This window comes from Rhopalosiphum maidis, chromosome 2 (assembly GCF_003676215.2).
Source record: "Rhopalosiphum maidis isolate BTI-1 chromosome 2, ASM367621v3, whole genome shotgun sequence".
Lineage (NCBI taxonomy): Eukaryota > Metazoa > Arthropoda > Insecta > Hemiptera > Aphididae > Rhopalosiphum > Rhopalosiphum maidis.
Genome location: NC_040878.1, coordinates 77,508,226 through 77,536,191, shown reverse-complemented (window position 1 = coordinate 77,536,191; position 27,966 = coordinate 77,508,226). Strand labels below are relative to the sequence as shown.

Below are 27,966 nucleotides of genomic sequence, written 5' to 3'. Positions count from 1 at the left end.
TATACACAATCATATTTTTGAGCAATATATAAAATTATTATTTAGGTAGGCAATGGTTAAAAAAAAATAGTTAAGAAAAAACAAATAAAAATATAACTTATTAAGAGAAACAAGAAAATTGTACTAAAATTGTTAAGTGTAATATAAATGGACTTAAAATATATATTTTGGCCCGTTTTTTTGTCCAACAAATTACAATAGAATTAAATCATACAAATTTCTAATTGCAAATCAATTTATCTAAAATTTGTTTAACAAATAATTGGTAGTGTTTTTATTTAAAAATGATGGCCAGTGAGAATATCAATCTTCAACTGAACCACTTTCAGGTATGTAATTTTTTAGTTCTGGTAATAATTGTTAACTGAAAATCAAATATACATATATATTAATAAATATGGTATAACAAATATTTTAAAATGATTTGGCCAGTTGAAATAACTATTTGTTATATAATGCAATATACAACTAAAAACACAATTTGAATTTGTGAAGAGGATGTCACACATTTTCAGTGTTATGTCTGTTTAACTAATGTACAATACATAATAATACTGTTGTGTCCAACAGAACCCAACATTTTGTGTTCTTAGTTTTATATTAGAGTCAATTGACCCCTAATTTCAAACTTAAAGGTAAGAATATTATAATATTATGTAATTATAGATTAATTTTTAAATGTTATTTTAATTTTTAAGCAAGTTACATGATTTTTAAATTGCAATATTTTACTCTCATAAATTACTATACAATTGAAATACAGGGAAATTGTCGCAAAAGGATACCTCTCAATGGCAGACGGATTTTTGGAAATGAGAACCTTTTCATTATTTTTCAATGTGAAATACATCTGAATAGCAGACTTTTCAAATAGTGGACACTTATTTCAATATTAATTTAAAAATAATAACAAAACGTAACACTAATATAATGATTACAAATTTGTTCAACTAATTTTTTCCATATCAAACTGAATTTTATTTATGTATGTATGCATTACTTTTTTTTTATATTTATTTAAATATGTATTGTTAAAGTATTAAAATTACTATATCACTAAAAATATTTATTATAATTTAATTTTTCTTTTACACATTTATCCATTAAGAATTTCAAAAATGTATCTTCTCTAAATAATGGACATTCTGATGACCAAAAGTGTGATATTCAAAAGTTTTGCTGTACATACAAATAAATATGGAACATAGATTATATTCTTACTTTTAAGTTAGATCATTATTAATTTGTTCTAATTTTAAAGCTTGTAAAACAATATTGATTTTAAACTTAGCCTAAATTTATTATCAAACATGTAAGATGAGAATAGTACATGGAAGTGTGATATACTCTTGATTTGTATTCATTGCAATAATTGTAAATTTGTAACTAAGAAAAAAACAAAGCACCCACTATTAAACATCAAATTTTTAGAAAGATATTTTTTAAATTTATATTTGGTTTCTTAGGTGTAAGAAAATTGGAAACTACAAAAAATTGTTAAAAATATTAAAGATAGTGCACTGTTTAATTGAACTACGTTTTTTTATTTATTATTGCATTGAAAACAAATTCAAGTCCACTGAACTACTATATCAGCATTTATAAATGTTTTTTAATAGCTTTAAACTGATTTTTTTTATTTAAAAATATAAAAACAAGACACAATCCCTTGAAATTAATTTAAAAAACACTTTCCAATATTTTAGAAATTATAGAATTTTGGAATGATATAAAAATGAATCATTAAAAAAAAATAATTTTGTAAAACATTTATCAGATTTAAAAAATATTAACTATATTCTTATAAGTTATTACAAACTGATTTAAAAAGGTAAATCATTAGAAAAAAAAATTAAAAAAAAAAAGTTAAGATAGTAAATAAAATTAAATTTTTGTAGAAAAAAAAGTATAATTTACTCACTCGATAATCAAAATGGAATACCTCGCAAGGCAACATCTGCCAAAGTTTGTAAGTTGACATTGGAGTCAGACGAAGTTGAATCTGTATAAATATTAAATTATAAAAATCAATAAAATACATTTATAAAAAAATAAAAATATATCTTATATTATACTAACTTGTATTACTTTGACTTTCAGCAAATGTTCGCGATACACGCTTTTTATAGTGAACATGTGCAGAGGTACTACTAGTGCTGGATTCTGGACTTGACAATCTACTGGAACTAGTTTCTGAAGATATTGGTGATGGCAGTCTTTTTTGTTCCTCAGCAGTTTCATATTTATTGTCATTTTCACTAAAATTATAATAGATAAAATAAAAATATTGACATTAAATCAAATAAGCAAATTATTTAATAATATATATATATATATACTTTGTTCGGAAACGTTTTTTAGGAACTACCATAATTGAGGTAGAATCTAGTTCTTTAATTATATCATCAGAACTAAAACAAAAAAATTGACACGTTAAATACATTATAAAATGAGTACAAGGTACTATATTGTAAAAAAACTAATAAGGAACATACATCAATTTCCTTTTATTATCTTCAATTATTTCGTCAGTGTTTTCTTTTAGTTTGCGTAGTGCAGCTACTTTGGCACTATTTCTTGTTTCACGACGAGATTGAATTGGTAATGAATTTATGTCAGGAGCTTGATTATTTTCTTCTTTTACGTTATTTTTCTTACCCTTGCGACGTTTTGTAACAGTATCACCAGTGCTTACTAACTTTTTTGGTCCCCTAAAAAATGGAATTAATTAATTTCTACAATTATTAATAGATTTTTCAGTAATTACATTTTTTTATTTTGACGTTTTGATAATGTATCGTTCATGAATTGTTGGTAACGTACTCCTTTACAAGCCCTATTTATTCTTCCTCTAGGTTCATTTACTTCAATTTGTTCACTTAAGTTAACTGGTAACTGTTCAACCACTGTAGGAGTTTCTATAACGTTTGAGTCATTTGAGTCTTCTTCATTACGTCTTAAAGTGAATTTTTTGTACCCAGACCGATAATATGGTTCAGTCTTTTGATTTTGAGCAGTTTGAACACAGAGATTCATATTTTCCTCAGTGTCTATATTATTATTCTTGGTAACATCACCAAAAGTACGCTGTAGGAACTCGGATGCTTCAGTATTAGGCTTTTTGGGATCATCCTTGAAAGCATTACGACATTGCAGAATAGTCTCTTTTAAACACTTAGTAGATACTCCTAAATGATTAGTTGGAGATTGATTTCGGATAGATAAATTTCTTTCTGCCGTATCAATTTGATCCGCTTCCTTTAATGTTAAAAAATATTATTTTTAAATACAAAATAAAAAATAACATATTCCTATGCCTCGACATGAGGTCGGACCATAATATTATATATTATTTTTTTAATAATATAATGTACATATAATAATGAAATTCATACTATGGGGCACTTTAACTTATTTTTATTAATACAGGTTGTCACTTATTATAGACATATTAATTTTAAGTGGTGGGGTTATGTAAATTCCACTATCCCAACCTTGAAATCAATACTACGTTTTTATTTCACACCCAACTAAAATAAAAGGTATTTTGAGAAATATTTTAGTGGTTGAATGATAAGTTTTTTAAAAAAATTTCCACTTTCTGAAAATGGTAAAAAAATGTAAGTTAATAATAAATAAAATAATAGTAACATTCTACTAAAACAACAATATGATTTAACATGTATTATTAAATTTAATTTATTGGTAAGTATTATAAATTAAAATATCTATAAGTTACATTCATATAAAATCAAAATAATTATTAAAAAATAATATTTTATCTTATTTAAACTATATGTAACCAGGCACGGATCCAGAGCAAAGATCTGGGAGGGGGGCAACAATATTTTATAGGTACTTTATTCATAATTTAAAAATTAAGATCTGTAGAATTATAAAAAAATTTGAGAAAAAACATGTCTGGGCCCCTAGGCCCCCCTGAATCCGTTCCTGTATGTAACCCACTATTCTAATTTTATAATCATAAACTATAGATGTATAGACTATAGTTTCAATATATTAAAAGCCTATGCAGTATACCCACAAAAGTAAAGATACTATCTTGATTTATACCTATTACCTAACAAATTTTAAGGTTAAAAAATACATTAAAATTATTTATTAAAATAAAATCATCACATTTAAAATTATAGCAAATCAATAAATTTAAATACTAACTAATAACTATGTAAATGTGAAATAAATATATTATAATTATAATAGATAACAATTAATTTTTGTATTAGTGTGGTTAGATTAAACTAACAACAAAAGACTTCTATTAAATCATAGAAAATAATAACACCAAATTTAATATAATTTTATTTACATTGTATTTTATAATAATTGTGTCACAACTTTAACTATTGTTTACTATAATAATATTATGAATTGATTAAAAGCATAAGACCCATAATTAGTCATAAGTGTAGGTATTCATATTAATAATAATAATAATAATAAAAAAATGGTAAGAATATTTTCTAATTAATTTAAATTAATAACTAGGTACCTAATAATTAAAGTATCAATATTTAATTAAATTTAAATTACGCTTAATGGTATGATTATATACTAATGCATCATAATGTGATACATTATATATAGCAGACTACAGAGTGACTATTTTTCTAAGAAACTATTAATATTTTCTTATTCCATATTTTCCTAAGTACTTTGTTGGATAAAAATTAAATTTTGAATGAGTTTTTTTTAATCAAATATATTAGGTACCTATTTTAAAGTTTAGATGAATTAAGAGGAATGACACAGGGTATCCTGCATGTTTTGGACACTTACAACTTTAATACCATTATTAGTTTTTGAATTTCTTTGATAAACCAAATACATACATTTGATAATAGTAAAAATAAAGATTAAAATTAGATTTAAAAGAATTTAAAGATCTAGATCAGTGTTTCTTAACCGGTGTGTCGCCGGGTAAGTTCAAACGTGTTGCGGGAAGTACTAATATTAAATGTACGAACCTTGTTGACACTATATTTACAAAAATTAATAGGTATTATTCTTATTTTTTTTTTTTAATGTGTCACAAAGTATGAAAAATTTTAATAGTGTCGCCATAATACAAAATTGAGAAACACTGATCTCGATAAATGAATTCTAATGAATTTTGTATAAAATAATTAAATTTATAACTAGGTACATGATTCATTAAATTATTAACTCATAATTATTTATAGAACAAGTGTAGTATAAATAAAAACATTTTAATCTTACCATTTCAGCTTTTTCCAAAAACCTCTTTTTTGGGTAATAATATTTTGTTTCACTAACTGTATCTTCCGCTTCGTATTGCATATCTGACCATGTAGTTGTATCCTTAAGATATGTTTCTTGACACTAGAATGTATAAAACAAACAAACAATAGGATATAATACAATAACAATACATAATAAAACATTTCTAAATTTTGGAAAATAAATTCCTTAAAATTAAACTTCATTAAATTCAGTAAATAATATAAATGTTTAAATAAATAATTTCAATAAATATTGAATTAAATGATAAATGTATTATAACAATGTAGCAGATATTATAATAATAATTGTTGGTTTATAAAGAGTTTAGTTATAATCAAGAAAAAACGCATTGCATATTTTTCTTTAAAAAATTTAGATTTGGTCTATTTTGCACAAAGAATAATTAAAAAACAATTTATTATGACTAATATTTGACTTTAACGAAGATAGTTACTTATCACTTATTTAGGTATAGACTATAGGTTCTGAATACATTATAGCCATATTTTAAAGAAAAAATTATATCATAATTACAAATTTATCGTATGAAATAAAACTAAATTATCTAATAGGCCACCTTAGTTTCTCAGATTTGGTAAACAAGTATTAAAGCAAAGAAAATATATTGATCTACAATGTTTATTAAATTTCCTTACTGTTAATTTGAGATGTATATTTTGCGATGTACTATCAGACCAACTATTTGAGGGCATCCTAATATTGTTGTCACATGTTTCAGTCCCCATTATTGAATTTCTACGTTGTACATACATCATCAGAGCTTTAATGGGTCTACAAGATTGAAAAGCACCATTGTGACTATTTTGATAAGAGTCTTCAAGACCAACATTAACGCTCATGGTAGATAACAGATAATATTAAATATTATTTAGCTACTAAATCAATTTGAAAAGCAATATTAACGCTTTATCATAATCCAATCTGAAACATTAACACAAAAGGATAAGTTTCAAAAAGTTTTTGAAGTTACTATTTTTTAAACACATAATTTTGTATAAATTTCAAAAACAAACAAGACTGTTTCAATAATATTACGAAAATCTAAAATTAGTAAAATTATAACCTACTTCAACCTTAAAATCAACACACATTGAACATCCAGATATAGGATTTGATATAAATATTTACTAATTATAATACACATATATTTTAGATTTAGAGTATTAAATTACTTTTTTAAATGTTAAAAGTTATCATGAAGAGTACAGTATTTATGCTATACACATTTCAACAGTAATAGTAATCTTTGAAATTTTCCAACAAATTTATTAGGTTTGTTAAATATTAACAAAATGAACTCTACATACTTACTAACAGTTTTCAATACATTTAAAATTCCACATTATATCACTTAATATAGATAAACAAAATTCAAGTCTCATACATGGTAATAAAATGTATTCTGTTGAAAATGCAGTATTTAACATCCTCGTGCAGTGGTACTGTTAATCTTACCTAATTTTCAAATTTATCAGCAAAAGATATCTTGAATAATCATATTTAAGTTATATGCGATTTGTAGGTGACAAAAATCTGATGATCGAAATTTCCTTGTTCATCATAGATTACGTCCATCATTAGGTACCCGCTCTTAGAATAATATCAGCTAAGTTTCATTTCTACAAGTAAATGTGTAAGTTATAACCATCTTTAAAAAAAAGAAGATTAATTAAAAGAGATGAAACATAGATAATTGAAAGTAGAAACAAACTGAAAACATCAAATTCCCACCACCACCATGGAAGTCGAAACCAATATGAAATTTTAATCACAAAAATAAAAGCTTCTGCTTCCTGGAAATTAAAAAAAATAGATTTAATTGAACATTATAAATACATATATATATGTATATATATATTAAATATAACAGTTTTTGTTTGGAAATCCTTGAAATCAAATAAAAAAATTATCAGACCACATTATTTTCAGTTGAATTTCTGGCGTCATTATATGATTGCTGAGATATTTTGTAAATTGTATTTCAAGTTCAAGAGTTAATGACACAATCAGCAAATTTCACTCTTACACTAATAAGTTTGCGAAAAGCCTATGTTTACTTAGCCAAGTAAAGAACCCAATATATATAAATATATTTTTATTTTTTTCCATCATCATATCCAATCCAGATTTTCTGTTCGGTTCTGAAAATAAGGATACACAGGCGATATAGGTAAAAATGTCGACGTAAACTTGTAAAAAAAGAAAAAAATCGTAACCCGAGTGTCATATGTATCATTTTAAAACAACGTGTACAAAAACTTGTTAAATTCGAATAATAGGTATAAATATATATATATATATATATATATATATATATATATATACACACACACACACACATATATATATATATACACACACACATATATATATATATATAGATGCCTAGTCGATAACTCACAAGTTGCAATTCCATGTGCCGAAATTTTACTAATAGAAGGGGAGAGAGGTGTTTACCTTCGGGCAACGATAACTTTCTCATTATTTTAATTAGTTTCGTTTTCGTACATATTATTTATAAGTAACAATATTATACTTTGTATACGTGTGTACCTACCCGGGTCTCGAATAGTTAATTGTATCGACCAGGAGTGACGATCTCAACCAAATACCCCCCCACAACAAGTTGTTTCAAAAATGAGCAGAAGCAACAGCAGCAGGAGGCGTCAAAACACGAACGATTAGGCGACGATCAAATATTCATAGAACATGTGCCTATCCTCCGACACTAATGATTATTACGGAACTATAAATAGGCTATCAATTAATATTGTCGAAAACGACAAGCAGCACCTGAAAGTAGGCATTAATATTATGTACCTAAGTAGTTAAGTACTATAATAAACACCACGACGACGGTATATAATATAGGTAGATAGTCAGAACGATGAAATTCGATAATATATAATATAATAGAATTTATAATATTGTTAACAAACAATATAATATTAACAACTGCCGCGGCGGTATTATTATTAGCGCGCAATGCATCGGGATAGAGTGCGCGTCCGTGAGAATGTCAACCTTGAACGCTCAGATTTTGTCTATAAACTTGAAACTTGAAAGATCGAGAAGTTCACTAGATAAATAGTAAGCACACACTACACAGCTCGATTGACCATGTTGCACTTAATGACACGATATTACAAAATATACAATGTAGGTGTGTATATATCGTGTCGGCGAAACGGTACACGCTGACGGGACGATACAACTGTGGGGTAAGCACGCGCCGACACACACACACACACACACACACACACATATACATAAATATATATATATATATATTATAATACATAAAGTACTACATAACAATACACTACATAACGGTCTTCCGGAACGCGGAAAACGAGAAAAGATTTATATAATATTATAAATAACAATTATGATAATAATAATCCTTTTTTTAAATTGTTTATGGGTACAGGATACCTCGAAATGTTGTTAGCCGAGTCGAGGAGTTCGCTTACCGTTCCAATGCTTTTGGTTAAAATATTATTATTGTAAATAACGTTAGGAGTAGGCGGCGAGCAGCTGTAGTCGTCGACTGCGGGAAAAATCCTGGTTCCTGGAGAACGGGTGGTCGCGGAGAGCGAGAAAAAAACCGAAATCGAAAAAACGAAAATCAGTTTAACGGCGGCTACAGCAACAGCGGCGGCGGAGGCACGTCGTCGTCGCACATAAACTGGCGGCGAACAGAAGTGGAACGGTGCAGACGTATCGTTTGGCTCATTCGTTGGCGCGCGCGCGCGTACATACATACACACACACTGTCACGCGAACCACCAACCGCACACGCTCACCGAACGCGGCGCGCAAGCGCAACCGCGATCTCTCATATTGTCGCGAGCGTACACACGCGCATACGAACACACACACAGACACACACTCACGCGCGCGCGCGCACGGTCGCCAGTAGAACGATTACGTTTTTACACGAAAATTGTTTGATAAATGTCAAGTACAAGATTACAAGTCGGACGGCCCTGAACTAGGCATATAAATATATATGTAAAATGTGTATACACAATTACACACGTACGTGCGTGTGCGACATGAGTAATTAACGCGAGACATATAATAATAATTATTAAATTTATCTGTGTTACTATAATATAATATGGGAACAACGCGGGTTAGTTGGCCCTATCCGCTATCGGGTGTTATGTGGGACTCTGACCGGCCGCTGTCTTTACGGGTGCGTAATGCTGTAATGCACTAATGCAGTAATGCGTATCGAAGAAAAATCGAAACGACAATTTTGTTGACGGACTGTGCGTGACGAGAAAAATATAGGCCATCGGGTGCGAGAGAAGTATAAGCTATTAATACAAGAAATTAATATCTGTATTTTGAGAAAAGGTTTGAGTCTCGACTGGCGACGACAGCGGTCGTGCTGAGCGACGTGTGGAGTGGGTGGAGGGAAAGAAAAAGTGGAACATATTGCACCATTACTTATATCATAACCGCGATCCTGACCCACTTACCACTGGGCGCATGCCGACGTCCTTAAAGCTTCGATTATTCGTGCCGTCGGCGGTTAGCACCGGGCACGCGGGGACGGGGCGATGTGAGTAATTCTGGACCAACAAAGTGCGGTAGACACTACGTGAATCCCGCGGTTTTCCGGCCGGCAATGACAGTTAGGTATTCAAAAGCGCGTACAGGTTTACAACTGTGGGTGTAGCTCCCGCACACCATACAAAACAACGACAACAATAACAACAATAACAATAATAATAACAGTGTTATCTATATAGGTAACTCACGATGATAATATCGTTGTCGTCGATCCGATCAGTGAACGAGAATTCAAAACTCGGCCGCTGCGGTAAATACGAAAACTCACTTTGTGCTCACACGACCGTTTATTAACTAATATAATAGGTGTTGAATAACCGCAGACCACTAGAATTCGAGACGAACCGAAGACGAGCGGGCGACACTTCTATAGTGTAATAATACGTTTACCAGGCAATAATATCATGTGTACGACGATGGCTATAGAAATTATTGTCGTAATAATAATACCGTCGGCGAGGGTCGACAGCCGCGGCAGACAAACACAGCTGACGACGCGGACGCGGAATCGTCGTCGGCACTCCTCGACAACACCACTACAATAATAGACGGGCACGGATAACGGCGGCGGAGGTAACGGCGAAGGCGACGGTCGGTGTCGGTGTGTGCCGGACTGCCGGCCCGGCCGTGTTGCTACTCGGGTACCGCGACGCGTGTGACCCGCGTGAGCATGTGGGGGATAAGTGGATTGTGGATAACCGATCGTCTCTCGCAGCGTCCGGCTCCGTCGTGACGTCACGGCTGTCATCAGCTGTTCGGTGCCAATGGGTGGCGGCGGCACGCAGAACGCTCTCTCTCCCCCCCCTCCGTCGCCAACGACCGCGCGGGTAACTTGGTAAGGGCCGCGAAGCAGGGGGACGACGTACGCGGCGTCGTCGGTTTCGCGGCAATTCACACGCGTCGCGCCGCGACGTACCTGCCGCAGCAGCTGCTGTAGCTGCCCAAGAAACGCGTGCGTGCGTGTGTAGCCGCGATACGTACTACCGTGTAATATACGGTGTTCGCTGCGTCGTACGTGGTGTATACGTAGGTACTACGACTACTACGGCACGTACGACGCGTACCCGAACGCTTTCCGAAGTCTAAGCGGCGCGACGCGGACGACAATCGATACGGAGCGATGCCCTCCAGCGCGGCGCGTGTCCCATATTAAAGATATTTAAAAATAATATTTCGTCGGTCGTCTTAGTAATATTTTAATATTAACTGTGGCAATAGAATGGACGGTTTAATTTTTTTTTCATGCCTACCCGGCTACTCCGGGCGGCGAACAAGTCGTTTCGGTGACCGATACGGGTATAGAACGGGTGGACAGCCCGTTGTATCGGCGCGCAACTATTTATTTTGTCTGGCGTGCACGGTGCACGTATGCATTTCCGGGTATCATGGGATACCTACACCGTTTCATCCGATCGTCGTCGGATTGGAGTTTTTTTCAAAAATCGTAATGCCACGACGGTCAGTCTTGAAAGAGGTAGGAGGCAGTATACGCATAATTGAAATTGTTGAACAACAAACAAAAACATTGGCTATAGTACCAGTAACACCGACGCTCACCCCGCCCGCCCCATCGGTAAGTCCAAGTACACGCAGCCGTTGTTACGTTGTCTCTGAGGTCGTCCGAATAGCGCTGACCAACGAGACCAGATGTACAAACGGAATTGTGTTACGCGATAACCGGGTTTGTTGGGACAAATGTGACGTCACATCGCGTCTTAATTCCGCCTTTTTGTTTTCTCCAATAACAATAATAGTTATAGTACATTTTGTGATTAATCCACTCAACACGCAATCGTACAAAAATACAATAATATAATAATATATAGTATTTAGTTGTGATATCGTAACGGTTATTGACAAATGCCAAGTATATACCTGTTTTACACTTTATATGTATATTACAAATCAAGTTGTAAGTATAAGTATGATATTATAATTATTGTTCCGAAATAATGCTATTCGGAAGGAATTAAAGTATACGAATTGTATATAATATTGCTTTCTAAAGTAAGTTTTAAAAAATGGTTGATCCATTTAATCGTATAAAATATTTGTAATAATGTACCTCTAGATTACAAGGTTTTGACGTTTTAATGTGTTGAGGTAAATATAAATTTACAATTAATTTTTAGCATATGCGGATTGAAAAATGACAATGGTTAATTATTCATAGAAATTAATTAATATTAATATTTATTTATATTCGTCTATTGATATATATTTTGATTGGGTGCAAAAAATAAAAATGTATTTATTACATTAAATTTTCAGTATAGCTGTTTTCAGATTCGGTCAATAAATAATAGGCAAATGTGATATGAATAATATCACATTTGTTTAATTTTTTATTGTTTGTTTTTAAAATTGAATCATGGTGTTTTAGCTTTATATTTTATACATAAATAATTTAGTCTAATGTAGTAATGACAGTAATGTACTAATGTATATAGTTCATTCAATTAATTAATACTACTAATTTGCCCGCATCTCTCGTGACCTACTTTTTAAACAATATTAACATTCACGATAGTACGATACTCAAGGGAATCCAGAGAATAAAGAAATCTAAATTTAAAATATGTATTAAATTAAATTACCTATATATATTACATAAAAAAGCACGAATATTTATAAATTTGGGTTTGAGTAAAATATAAATGTAAGTGTCTAAAACAGTAGGATTATGATGTTAAAAGGTTTGTAATAATTTAATATTTATATTGAGTACATAAACATAATGTTAATGATATTATACATAAAAACTAATACCACCAGAATTTTTTGTTTTTTCATTATCCCTGTTTTATCTCCGGGCAAATATATTATGGATGACTGTTATTCAAAAATTTAATTAATTTAATAATTTTTATTTTAGAAAATACATTTTTTAGATTTGTACACAAAAATCAAATAAAACTTTATCAATCTCAAAAACATAAATACAGTGATAATAAACAATAATTATTAGTTTGGATACGAGCACTGATAGTATTCTTATCCAGTATAAATTATATAATAATATAATATATAATCTGATATTATTATAACGATTGAAGAATGGAGATAATACCACTGACTAAAGGTCTTACTCATTGATTATCACTCATGGAAATATGACAAAATAATATACAAAACTATAATTTGATAATAATTAATAAGTAATAACTATTAACTGACAAATAAGCCAGTAAAATTTATTAGAGTTAAAGAGTATACTTAAGAAAAATGGAGATGACCAATGATAATTGCTAATATTGGTATTCACTATTAAAGTTTTAAACTATTTATGAAGACGTCTTATCCCTTATATGTTATTCGTATCTAAAATAACATTACAAATCTATAGTAAATTCGCCGAGAGATCAGGACTGCGCGATGGACGAAAATTCGTGGTTCCGCACCACTACAACACCTGACGGCTACAGTTCGCGTACTTATATCACCTGTTGATTTAGTGCGAGGCCAAGTTATACAATATACAGTGTCGCGTTTTATTCAAGCGATTGTGATCCATAATTTTGTGCATTGTTTGGAATTTTGCGGTTACTAATTTTTATGTTGTAAGGAGTGTCAAAAGACCACCCCAATTTGCGCTTATATAATCAGTGTTGTTATGGAACGCTTTCCTATAGGAACAATGCCTGGAATTCATTCTATTAATTGTAATTTTTAATTCTTTTCTCCTTCTTGAAAATATTTTAAAAAACATTTGGGGAGAAAAATTTCTTTTACTTATCACGTTTTTAATTTAATAGACAAGACTCTTCCGACCAATTTTTTGATCACATACATGACTTAGTGTTTTGATCAGTGATTACGATAATAATATTGATAACTTTACTCGATACTGACTTTTTTCAACAATGCAAGGTATGTTTCAATTAAATAATAATATTTTAAAATTTGGTGGTATTTTAACATTTCCAGCATGAAATATTACAATTTTAATAAACAATAATAAGTGCATGATAAATAAACTTGTGGATACACGGAATCTGAATGCAATTCGGATAGACCCCTCCGTGAGTTAACATGCATTCGGATGCAAACGCATAGCATATTAGCATGTGATATCTATATACGCAACGATAAGGTTTATTCAACTTGATGGTGAGGTTCAAAATTATTACAGACTACAGTTGTGCAAAATACTTCATGAATACGTATTTTGTTGTTTTCTTAAGTTATTTTCTAATAATGTAAACATAGAAAAGTTCAATTATCACAATAATGAAGTATTATAAAACAAGTGCTTATATTAAACAAAAATGAGTAATTATATAAAAAGCTGTGATTTTTAGCACATTAAATTTTTTATTATAAATAATAAGTAAACAAGAAAACACATTTTTTTGAAGACTACTACACCAAAGAACCAAAAAATATTTATTAGACTCAATTTCGACAATTCAAAAGTATTTATGAGACTCAATTCCATATTCACGATTTAGCTATGATCCTGTACTATATAAGATAATTTATTCCTGACATCAGTAACATTTATAATACCTATTACCTATATTAAATACAATAAATGGTGGATAAATACATAATACGACAATTTATCTATTTACATAGATTAAGACAAAAATTATTTGTACCAGATATCTATATATAAATCGAAATAATTCACAATTTAAAAGTATTGAAGTACTAAATAACCAATAGATATACACGTCACACGAAGAGTTATACAATAACGATTAATAAATAAAATAGTTATAAATTAAAATATTTAGGTATACACATAATTCTTTTTTAATTTAACGAAGTTGCCTTTATAATATGCCGTATTATATGCGTATACGACTGATTATATGTACTTAAAGTTGAATTATTATTTAATTTATTTTAATAAAATATAATTATAATGTATAATGTTTATAAATGGTACATGAAAATACTTTTGATACAAGATTATTTGAGTATTTGACCATGTAAGTAAAAACTATAAATAATGTTTGTTAGGATTTTTAAATTTATAAATGGGATAGGTAAATGACCAATCATTATTTAAATTGAATACTTATTATTTATCGGTATAAGGACAATAATTAGTACCGCATTTAATAGCTTAATGGCATAATAGTTAGTAATTACCTACACCGTTTGCTAATACTTATACACATATACAAATATGATGTATATTACATAAATCTCCTTTTATATACCAATATAAAAAAAATAAATATAGGAAGTTAGTGAAATAGTGAACCAAATCATGATATTAAATTTTACACACACATATACCTCAAGATTCGAGGAGATTATAGCTTCGTTTTAAAATTCCTATAACTTACTACAGGGTGGCTCACAAATATATGTTGTTTTGGCTAGTGAAAAACGAAATTTGTTTTTGCTTATAAATAAGGTTGCCATAAGTTACAAAAATAAATGTCTTTTAAAATCTATACATAATATATATGTATAAATGAATGTCATGAACTCATAAAACACATATAATTGTATAGCTATTATAAACACTCAAATATTACTCGACTAATTTTTACAAAAAATTAAAATTGTTCTAAAAGGTATCATGAAAGTTTAGAGAGTAGTATTACTTGAAGTAAATAGTAAATAGTAATCACGTATGAAAATATACCAACGCAAATAGGCGAATATTGCCCTTTTCGATAAAATTAGTTCATATATCAAGGTATACCGACGTAATCGAGATACACTTATATAGCACCGTATTTTATACTTGTTAATTTTTATAGTATAACTAGTTTAAGTATACAATAATGTCTGAAAAATTTAAAAAAAAAGTTTTTACGTTTTTTATACTACTTTGTGTCATAGAATCTACAATAAAACATTGTAGGGTAATACTCTTGTATAAAAAAAGTAGTCATATAATATATTTAAATCGTAATAACTTGTATAGTAAACTTTATTAAAATATGTATTTGTCATATTTTACAATAGAGTCACGTGACTGTTGACGTTGTCTATTAATGTAGAATATAAGACAATTAAAAATAAAAATTACGCCTTGCCAAAACCTCATTAATTATTTAGAAGTGATATATTATTTTAGTTCATTGTTAATATTATCTATTTCGTCCACAAAAATAATACACGGAACTACTTTTATATCGAATGTAGGAAAAATAATATAAATCAGTTATTATGTAGATAATTTGCTAATTGTTAAAGATTTATAAAAACTAAAAAAAAATTAAATTGCAATAAAATCATAAGACGGGTAACATATACCAATTAGTAATTACTTATTTCTGATAATAACATTCAGTGTTAGTCTTGAATATTTTATTAATTTAAATTTAACTACTTATTACATTAAAAATAATTAAGAACGTTCAAACTAATCAAATTCATATAGTACTCTGAGTATTCAATAAACAATAATAGTATTATAAAATATGAAGTAAATTCAATAATACTACTGAATAGTATCAAAGTTGTATTTTATACAAAAAGTAGATAAAAATAGACATATGATGTGACGTATTATTATACCTAACTTATAAATAACTATATAGCTTCATCTGTTCTTGGCAAAGATTAAGTAGTTTATAGTGAACAATATTAGTTTAAATTAAATTAAAACGATAATTATAGTGTCGTAACCAAAATCCAAAAGACATTGAAGAAACGATGTTTTTAAAATGTTTACCCCTGAAATCTCAGTGCTGCCCCCACCTGCCATATGAATGTACACGCTGCCACTAGTGCCAATATAGTAGTACATTATGTATAGTACATTGTAAACACTACAGACTAAATTATGTATTCAATTGAAGATGTAACTGTACATACCTATTTTTTGTAGTTATTAAATATGAAATTTATTTAACCTGGTCTCAACATTGGGTCATCTAAAAGACTTCACCCTTTTGAAACAATTACAATGATAGACAAATTGAAATAGATTATCAGCAATCAATAACAATCATTATATAAGATAAACAAATATTTTATTAATAGTAACTAAGGTTTGTAAGGAAATATTTTGATTTCTTATTTTCCTATCGACCCTATCATCACTAAATTATATACACGGCTGCTTTGATTATGGGCGCTTAATAGTTAATACACGTCGTGGGCATTCCGGACTCAAGCCCGTATTAAAATCGTTTTTACTTACAAAATAATGATTAATGAATATTATATAAAATATTTAACTTTTAACATCCGACGCTCATTAAGATATTGATTCAAGTAATTGTGATTACACCATATATAATAAGTATCCATGTTCGTATCTTTTAATATAATTATATAGTCAATGACGATAGAATATATTCTAACCTAACCAAACCAAACTAAAAAGAGCTGACGAACGTAAAACCCTAAGACATAAAGGTTAAAAGGTTAAAAATAAAGTACGCATTATTACTATTACTAGTGTCTAGTAAGTATAATATATACTAAAATACTAATTATTACTCTATAATATTTAGTATATAGTATAAAGCGACATTGGTCAATACGCTAATGATCGATATTTTCTTCGTCCATCATATGCGCAGTGTATCTACAGTGTACACCCATTGTTTAATATACTAAGTATATTTAATATATATGGTACACCTATACATGCAACATGTTAAATTTATATTCCATAAGATTTTTACTAGCTTTACATTTCTATAGATTTTTATATCATTTAGGTAGTGTCATTAAAAAACTACATGACTACATCCAACATTAAATCGATTTTATATTTTTGTAAACCGATTTTTACGTGGCTATTTTTCAAATGATCCGCGTTCTCTGAAGAATGTTTAGTCTTTGATATCTTTCGATAGCCCCGCTACCAACTCAGTAGCGTGCTCACGAGGGGGATCAGGGTATCATATCCCCCCTTTGGATTTTTTTTGTAATAATTTATTATCTACACGAAAAAGAATTTAGGATCTGTGACGAGTCAAAAATGAATACCCCTCCCCCTTATAAAAAAGCTGAGCACACCACTGTACCAAACCTTAATATTGGTTAAATAGAATAGATTTTTATATTAAATAACATATTTTTTGTTGATTTGAGGGTTATTTTGATAACACGGATAAAAAAAAGTTATACCTATAAATAGTTATTAATATTTGAATAAATACCTACATGTTGATACATCGAAATAATAGATGAAAAGATAGTTATTAGATTTTATGAAGCACTGAAAAGTAAAAGGCAAGTTGTAAAACTCACCAGATCAGAATACAGTAGTTAAAATATGATGCTGTGTGGCGAATCACACTGTACATGTAAAATATTTTTTATAAATTATAATATAAATAATATGAATATTAAAGTAATATGTAATTTATTTTATAGCCTATAGGTAAAGTCGATAATGATAAAAGGTATCTCACTTTAAATCCGAAATAGATATCAAAAATATATGTATGTTCAGAGTTCAGATATTTCAAATACTTAATGTTTATTTAAAATATAATATAATATTTTACATATATTTTATTTCATAGTAAAAACAAAAATCAATGTATAGAAAAATCTCAATGCTACATCTCATATTACAATTATATACTTAAATTAGACCAATTAATTCTAATACAGACTCAGATGTTACCGCAGCAGTGTTGGGCGGTTGGGCCTGTGAAAAATAAATTTGCTATGTAAACAAATATGATGGACAGCGATAATAAATTTATCATAGGATATTTCTAAAGCACTGCACATTATTTCAACTATTCCGAGATAAGTCGGTAGTTTATAAATTATAATATTAATCTATTATCACATATTATTTATATATAATAGTTCTACTGTTTTGGACATAATATTAAATAAATAAATGTATATTATAGATAATCAAACTCATACATTTAATGTTTAAATAACATAATATATTTTAATCTATACTTGTCAAATTTTTAATTTATTATGTGTGTTCTTAATAATTTATTTTTATCTAAATAATTGTATTAAATAAAACACAAAATTAAAATAAATAAGTTTTTACGATGCTTCATGTGATATATATTATTATACAAATAAAGTGGTTTAACTTTTTGCAATTTTATGAAGCAAGAAACTTCGATAGATAATTCGTATTTTAGACAAGTTATCACACTTCTATCCACAGACAGAATATAATATCATATTGAAGTCTGTGATTCTATTAGGTATATTTAATTGTATAATAATCAACGAGAGAGATAAGCTTATTATACAACATTATTATCTATCATGGGGATACTATTAAGTAGGTATACGTCAATGCGTCATATTATACTCATAGTCATATGTGGACAATTTATAGTTTAGGTAAACAATATTATACACCAAATGAAAATACTACCGTGTAATCATACCGCGCTACATTGCCTACATTGAACATACCTAAATACCTAATTAATATTAATAATTATTAGTTATTACTTATTAGTAATAACTTATTACGTTTATGATACCTAATATTATTAATACCTAGGTAGTATACATATCGGACAACTTTTAGTACTTAAAATAATTCCGATAACGGTTATAATATATATACTTATATATTTCGACCATAGATACCTTTAAATTGTAACTTAAAATACTTAATAATAATAGATAAAAGCCGTGGACAATTTATTAAAACATACATTATTATCTTGTCAATTTAAAATTTTTTAAATGGTCTATTAAATATTATTATGAAAATGATCACTTACATTTCGCGTTGTTCCCGTGTGAAATCCGTTTGAAATGTTATCATAAGCAACAGGCAATTATGTTTCGTATACAAATATCACTTGAATACAAAGGGACAACCTATATCCCATAAAATAAATTATTAACGATAGCTAAAAATCGGTACATACGAATTTAAAAGTAAACAAATGGATTATATTATAATTTTGTTCGTGGTCAACTGCTATTACATAAAATCAAGGTACTGAACACCTAATACAATGATAGGTAGATACGTAAAATAAAATATAAAAAAATACACTCATCACTCCGTTAAGAATCTAAAATTAATTTAACTTATTACAATAATCTTTACTTAATTACTTATCTTAAATATTAATCATGTTCAAATAACCAAAAATGTAAAATTGTAAATATCAATAGATGCAGATAGCCAAGGCTAGAAACATCTTATTTTTAATAATAATAATAAAAAAAAAAAATCATTTTTGATCGATCTTTCTTCTAGAAATGGATACGGAAAATACCGAAAAATACGCAATGGACATAATATATCGGGTATCGGTTGGTTTTTAACGAGCCGGGTCTAGTTGATGAATTAAAATATTATAAATTTATTTGTATACTTATAGATACTTAATAACAATTGTTCATTAACGGAATCACAGTTTGATCCACGAACTAAAATATATTATAATTATAAACTACCTATATTATGTTGTATACTATATTTTAGTTCGTAGTTTAATCGATTTCATTTCAACCGATAATAATAAATAAATAATTGATAACTATTTTATATTATTAAATTATTGTACCTGAGTAACTATTCGCATAGAATTTCTATATTTATGATCGTACTGGAATGTCTGAATGCATTTGGCGCGATCGAAAATCGGAATTCGGAAGAAACTAAAAAACTAAAAAAGTACTATTTTCAACGGGTAACTATATAGGTGTCATATACCTCGACGCCTCGGATCAAATACTACAAATATATATAGGTATGTAACCGGTTACGGTAACCGTACTGCCTTAGTGGCGACGGCATAGGTAGCCCCGTCAGGCGCACGCCGCTGTCGCTGTCCGACGGAGTTCAGTGGTGCCAACCCGATAGCCGCGGCGCCGTCGTCCAAAATCAAAATTCCTCAAAACCGGGGCTGATAGTAACGTTATCAAATTGTCATTCGGCGATCCCCGAACCCAACGACAACAATAACAACTAACAAGTTACGACGACCGCCCGTCGTCCATCTCCCAACTTCCAGAGTCCCGGACCAGACGTGGGGCACCATGAACATTGTACAACATCGGCCGGCAAGTCGACTACTTTCCGCGTGACTCATGCGTCGTCGTTACGGTATGAGTCACGGACAGATGACGAAAAAAATGTCCATTTGCACGATTATTTGCAACTCTGGCAAAGTCCTAGATAATTTGTCGTCAAAAACTATAAACAATCGTACAAAACATAATATTATGGACAACGTATGGCATATAATTAGACGTCGTTATTTGTTAAGTCTGTCTGTTCAATCGAACACGAATATTATGATGAAAACGACGCATCTTCTATGAAGGATATTGTTGTTACCTTTAAACTTTCAAAATGCTACAGTTACATCAAAACGGTTCGACAAATAATGGTTACACTGTGAGTACCTACATTCCATTTCACATTGGCGTTAGTTTAACTACTACCCAACATAAGTTATACCGTTCTATTTTTTCATGTAAAAAAAATAATAAATTTAATGATAAAAAATATTTAAAATGTTAATAGAATTTTAAATACTACGTATTTTTTGATTAAATAATCATCCTGTATGTCTCAGCAATTTATCCAAATCGTATTAATTATTTTTGGTGTGAAAAATGTAACAATAAAAATATAATTTTTTTTAATTGTTTTTTATTTAGACTGGAAATTGTGTTAGAAAAATATTTTTAAAAACAAATAGATTTTGAAATAATGAGTTTTTTTTAGATAGAAGAATCATCCAGTACATATATAGAAATTTAGAAATCAACTCTTCATAAGAGAAGATACCATTTTCCATTAAAAATAAGTTATAACAAAAAATAAAAATATTACAATATTTTTTCAAAAGGAAATAGGGATAATACTTTTAATTATAGATTTCTAAATTTATAATTATTATTGATACATATTATTTACTATTATTACTATTATAAATATAGATAATATTTATGAACATTTATAAAATTGTTTGGTCAGTTTTCATGTATTTGGAGACATAACAAATTTTTTAATTTTTGCTTATAAAAATATTGTAGGTATATATATTCAATTGGTTTATTATTAAATTTATTTGAATATTTAAGTTAATGTAGTTCTAAATACTTTTGTTTATTTTAAATAGTTCAAACTTGTAAAATTGTTTTGTTTAAATTTATAATAAATATTTTTATTTTTAGAACTGTATTGCTAGAGCCATGTATGATAACATTGCTGAAGCACCTGATGAATTAGCATTTAGAAAAGATGATATATTAACAGTATTAGAACAAAATACAGCTGGTCTTGAGGGATGGTGGTTATGTTCATTAAGAGGCCGTCAAGTATTTTTTTTTTATATAATTTACCATTTTGATATGTATGTATTCTATAATTTTATATTTTTCTAGGGGATATGTCCTGGAAATCGCTTAAGACTAATACCAGGTGTTTATGAAGTCACTGAACCTCAAATTATATCAAATTGTATCCAAGATAAAAATCATTTCATTCATGAAAGCAAGCATCAAAGTTGGCATGGAAACCTGAATACAGTAAATAAGAGATTTTACAGTTTATAACCGTTTATCTTTATTATTATTTTACTTTATATAAATTTATGTAATTCTTTTAACAGGTGACATCACAGCAGACATTAGGTGATCTCCTTACATATGATACTCCTCAAAAAACTATTGATTCTAATGGATATAATATTCCACCTACCAATCATAGTAAGTAAATTATTGGTATAATATTTTAGCCATAATTATTACACTACCATATTTTTCAACAGTAAAAGTTACAAAATAACTCAACATTTTTATTGATTAGCATTAGACCGGCTAACAAACGATTTTGCAAAACGACCACTCAGTATTGGTAGCAGTAGTGGATGCTGCAGTGATAGCTATGACCCTCTTCCAAACCAACATCCTCTTGTTTTAAAAGAAAGCTATGATGTACCAAGACCACTGAATATACAAGTAACTCCTAGTAGTTCAATCAGCTCATTATCAACTGGTGGAATTTGTAGTAGTACAAGTGGAAGTGAATCTAATCGGTCTAGTAGTATTGGACTAGATTATGATGTTCCTAGAAACCGAACATTAGTTTCTTTACCATCTGAGTTACAGAATTTAACTATTAGTAGCCAGGTATAAACACCAAGTAAAAATATTTTAATTGTTTTTAATAAAAAAAAATTATTTGAAAATAGGATTACGATGTTCCATCAAATAATTTACAACCCAAAGAATTATCCATAGATTTAAACTGTGCATTGGATTGCTTAGATAAATTAACATCAGAAGTGTCTTCTAATACCACTCAGCTATTAAATTATGCTGGACCCAATTGGAGAAATCAAAAAAACTTGGAAGCTAATCTGGTCGATATAAAAATTATATCTTTACGACTTAAAAATAGTTTACGCCAATTTATTGAATTTTCAGAAGGATGTCTAGGAAATGCAATTAATGCTTGTGATAAAGGTATATTTATTACTAGAATGTTAATAGTCATAATACAATTATCATTTTTTTTTAGGGATTTCAACTAAGCTTCATCCATTAGTATTTGATTTAATTAAAACTGATAAAATGATATGTTATTCCACAAATGCTTTGGATTGTCTTGATTGGAAACCACGAGTATTATACAGAGATTTAAACAATGAATGTGAATATTCTGAAGATGCTCTGGATAAGCTAATTTCATGTGCCAAATTATTAACTGATGACATTCGTCAGGTCACATCATTTATTAAGGTAATATTAATATTTGTATTGTAATAAATGTATATTATTCTACAATACACTAGTTGATGTATCATCATAGTATATAATTTAAAATGAATGTTTCTTCCATCTTATAGTTAAAATTGAACACAAAAAATTAAATTTAATATTGAATATTACAGTAAATTAATGCATAGTTTCAATAAAACGTAAGTAGGTCGTGCAGGTTCAGAGTACCTTTTCTGTAGCGCTAAGTAAAAATTATCCTTGATTAAATACGATACATTTTCTTCTTCTTAATGTATTCATTTTAAATTTAAATAAATAAGTAATTTTAATTTTAATTTAAGCAAATTTTCCTTTTCTAGATTCTAAGCAAACCAATGAATATATTGATTTTAGAATATGAATATATTTTTTCTGTTTCATCTTTCATCAATTTTTAGGTATTAATATTTTTTTGATTTTCAACTTTGAGAATGGTTTCTAATATAAAATTGAACCTAGTTGATACTTTTGGGAAAAGTAAAATAAAAAATTCATAATACTTTTCAATATGACCAAAAAAACATACCATAAAATTAAAAAATGTTTTGTACCAATTTTTGACAAAATCAATTTAATTTAATTTTGGTACAACTTAAAAACATATTATCACTGATAGGTACTTAAAATGTTTATAATAATTTTCTAAACATTGTAAAATGTTGAAAATAATTTGAATCTTTTTTTTAAGCTATTGATAGAAATTTGGAATTTTAACTTTTTTCTTTAAATGTCAATAACAAATTTAATACATATCATAATTGATTCATATTAGAACTGGAAAATCTAAATAATAAATTATTTTGAATAGTTATATCAAAAAACTTCTCTATATACTTAGTGATCACCAAAAGTCTTTCGGTGTCTTCATTCAGAATCATTTTTTATATTTAATGACCATTAATCAATCATTAAGTTCTAATTTAACCAAATCTATTACAGTAATTAACTAATATACAGCAGACTGGTACCAACTTAACTTAAACTTAACCACTTTTTTTATTTTCACCTTATAATGACATATAAAGAAAAGCTAGATAAAATCCCATTATTCTTGCATCACCCAAAATAATAGTAAAACCTAATTTAAAATTTGTGGGATAATAACTTACCTAACATGACCTACTAAAGGTTGGTTATTTTTTAACTTCAAATTTTATTTATTATTAAAGCACAACTTTCATTACAACTACAGCCTATACATTTCACTGTGTAAAATATTTTTTTTTCATGTTTATTCATTATTATTAATAGAGTTAAAAAAAATGTATTTTAATTTAATTTTTATTAGGGTAATTCAACTTTGTTGTTTAAAAAAAAAATAATTTCTGATAATGATGAAGAAGATGACGATTATGAATACATATGTGATGAGAATGGCAAAAAGCCTAATATAAGTAGTGCTTCCATTAAAAATGACAATTCTTCTTCTGAAATTTCTACTAAAGATAAAAATGTAAGTTATAGAAATATCTTTATTTTTATGCTGATATACACTTATGTAATATTTTTAAGTTGTAAAGAGTTAAAAATGTTTATCTATTAGTTTTCAAAATATTCAAAAATTAAATTTTGTTTTAGATATATAATTATTACAGTCATCAAATTGACAGTCAAACTGATTTGTTAACTAGTCACATTAACAATTTTTTACAAATTGTTAAAGAAAATCGCCCACCGCCAGTATTTATTATGAAAGTAAAGTATATAATATTAATTGCACATCAATTAGTTGTTGTTGGTGATACAATATGTCGAAATGTTCAAGAATCAACTGTAAAGAATCATGTGGAACAGTGTACAAAAGCTTTGTCTGCAGGTATTTCGGCAGTAGTTCAAAAATCTAAAGTAGCCACACAGTTATTTCCCAGTGTAACTGCTGTTCAAGAAATGGTAGATTGCGTTGTAGAAATCTCACATGTAGTGAATGATCTGAAAGTATCTGTCTTAAAAACAAAATGAATCGTTTGTATGTTCGAATTCTGTTTGATCCCTAACTCAGTGTTTTGTACTGAAATTTATAGAAAATCGTCAACTATTATACTTCATTTTAACTAACAATGAAAATGGTATGAGTATTAGGTGACTGTAATATTAATAAATTAAATGTTATGTGAAGTTCTTAATTTCTACTAAATAATTTCTTTTTAATTAATTAATAATCCATTAAAAAAAAAAAATAAAATAAAATAACAATTATTTGCAATAAAAGAATCACTCAATTTGGAGTTTATGAACTATTAATATCTGTGTAAAATAGTATGCAATGATAATATGAACACAATATATTTTAGATTTTAGATATCTTATAATAACTATGCATCATTTCTGATCAAAACAATTTCTACAGTTGTACTAATTACTTGAATAGTTATTAGTTAATCACTCCAAAGAACAATCATGACAGATATAATTGGATAAAGGTAACCTATACTTTTTTTCAACTGATAGATGTTTTACATAAAAAAAATCCTCGTTGATCCCTTCTCCTGCATATAATATTGTATCAAATTCCTTAACATTTATTAAGAACAGCTTACTTATATACTTGATAAACAATTTACTTTTATATATCAAGCAATATTAAAAATAGTTAAAATTGATTGGAATTAAGATATTGTTTTTTTAGTAAGAATAGTTGTTAAAATATAACATGATGTAGTGGCTGCAGTCACTAAATGGTGCTTAAAGTTCTTAGCAAAGAAGCCATGCCTCATTTACGGAAACTCATGTTCCAAAAACCTAGGGTACCATACCCTATAATAAATTTAAAATAAAATTATAAATGTTATGCATAACCTATACTTAACATAGACAGTATTTTTTTTTTTAATTCAATGGCAGATATTCTGAATATTGAAATTACTTAAATTATAAATTGACAATAATTCATAGAAATAAAACTTTTTAACATATAGTATACTTTTTATTTTTAAATTATTTGTCTATAAGTTTATGTTTAAATTAAAGAAAAGTTATGTTAATTAATATGGCCATTTTAAACAGTCTGCTCAAATAATTTTTGATGTTGAAATACAAAAATAAATTTTAATAAAAAGTAATTAAATGTATGTCCACTGCCTGTTGTATTGTGTTGCTAGGTAATTTAATCTGTGAATGTTGTTACTGACAAATAATTGTATGCAATGCAACATAATAAAACAATTATAGTCTAATCCACGAGTATGGCACATGGATGAGTTTTTACTAGCTTACTAACGCCAGCAAATAATCCAAAATTTAATTGTTCATATTATCTTATTAAATATTCTTTAAAAGTAAAATTTGCATATTATAGTATTTTCAGTTTATTCATAATTAAACATAACTACAATAAATTGTTTTAAGTATGGAGAAAATATATTACATTCAATTCAAATGTCTATTTCACTACTCTAAACAATTTACCGTAGTTATTGTTAAAAATTTGACTTATTTACTAATAGGTATTAAGTATATTTAATTTCTATAAAACTAAAAATTGTAAATATAATTTTATAGTTTGGTCCTCGTGGTTTTTATATTTGTAGATTTTTGAACGCGTAATGATTTAAAAATTTTATAGGTAGACTTAAGAATATTTTTTCTTAAAGTAGTTATTCATTTATTTTATTATTTTTTTTTTTTTTTATAATAAAACAAGTGAAACGAGGTAGCTATGAATTTGATTTTTTCAAATTAGTTCTATTCATTTGAAAATCTAGTCTATTTATAATTTATTTTAACTATGGTATATTTATTATTTTTATAAAGATTTATATTTTATTCTGTGATTTTGATTTGTTCCTACATGTTTTTGTGCATAAATATTTTTTATTTCAAACATTTGTACAATATTTGATAAAAGTAATTTATTTTTAATGAATCTCATTTTATTTTAAATTTTAATTAATATTTTTATTGTATTTAATTGGTAATTATCAAACCCCTTATGTTCAAATAAAAGTTTAAAAAACTTCCAATTTATGTAGCATATATTATAATTGCTATAACTTACTGTTGATAATTATTTTATTCATTCAAAGGTTGACATATTTTAATTTTATCCATAAATGGTAAATAAATGGTGTGTTTTGATAAATTATGTATAATTATTATACTAATTAGTATAGTGTACAACTTATATGGTGTTCTTATGAACAATAGAGTATTTATTTATTGTAACAAGGTTGTGCAATATTTTATAACTTTTGGATTTACTGTGTTTATTAATAATTATCTAAGTTAAAATTATATGAATTTAGTTTAACATGTTATTATAATTTAAGAACTTTATCTTTTTATATTAGATAGTTTATAATATGATAAGTAGGTTATTTAAATTAGATCTTAAGAAGTAAATAGAGTTAAATAAAATAATCAATGAATAACTAATTTTTAATTTTTAAACAATGCGAGTAACTTATCAGCATATTCATAATTTTTTACTTTTATAATTAACATAAA

The 27,966-nt window shown here is 27.9% G+C and overlaps 2 protein-coding genes across 12 annotated transcripts; one reads left to right on the top strand and one right to left on the bottom strand.

Moving 5' to 3' along the window:
- Positions 1–183: 183 nt before the first annotated feature.
- Positions 184–20,469, bottom strand: LOC113551756. Of its 11 annotated transcripts, XM_026954217.1 has the most exons (12): positions 10,059–10,543; positions 9,777–9,964; positions 6,998–7,427; positions 6,742–6,905; positions 5,922–6,207; positions 5,242–5,364; positions 2,768–3,258; positions 2,496–2,711; positions 2,340–2,411; positions 2,080–2,258; positions 1,922–2,002; positions 184–364 (listed from the first exon to the last, which is right to left on the bottom strand). In XM_026954217.1, exons 5-11 carry the CDS (start codon positions 6,123–6,125, stop codon positions 1,929–1,931), a joined length of 1,359 nt encoding a protein of 452 aa, XP_026810018.1. In that variant the 5' UTR covers positions 6,126–6,207; positions 6,742–6,905; positions 6,998–7,427; positions 9,777–9,964; positions 10,059–10,543; the 3' UTR covers positions 184–364; positions 1,922–1,928. The 11 variants fall into 11 exon arrangements, with proteins under 11 accessions (XP_026810018.1, XP_026810015.1, XP_026810011.1 ...); XM_026954214.1 differs by lacking the exons at positions 9,777–9,964; positions 10,059–10,543 and adding exons at positions 19,518–19,617; positions 20,316–20,469 and having other exon boundaries at positions 6,742–7,427; XM_026954210.1 differs by having other exon boundaries at positions 6,742–7,427.
- Positions 20,470–20,699: 230 nt separating this feature from the next.
- Positions 20,700–27,057, top strand: LOC113551616 (breast cancer anti-estrogen resistance protein 1). The gene is made up of 9 exons (XM_026953965.1): positions 20,700–21,151; positions 21,937–22,080; positions 22,147–22,290; positions 22,374–22,470; positions 22,571–22,893; positions 22,956–23,229; positions 23,285–23,505; positions 24,812–24,976; positions 25,102–27,057. Exons 1-9 carry the CDS (start codon positions 21,107–21,109, stop codon positions 25,480–25,482), a joined length of 1,794 nt encoding a protein of 597 aa, XP_026809766.1. The 5' UTR covers positions 20,700–21,106; the 3' UTR covers positions 25,483–27,057.
- The last annotated feature ends 909 nt before the right edge of the window (positions 27,058–27,966 follow it).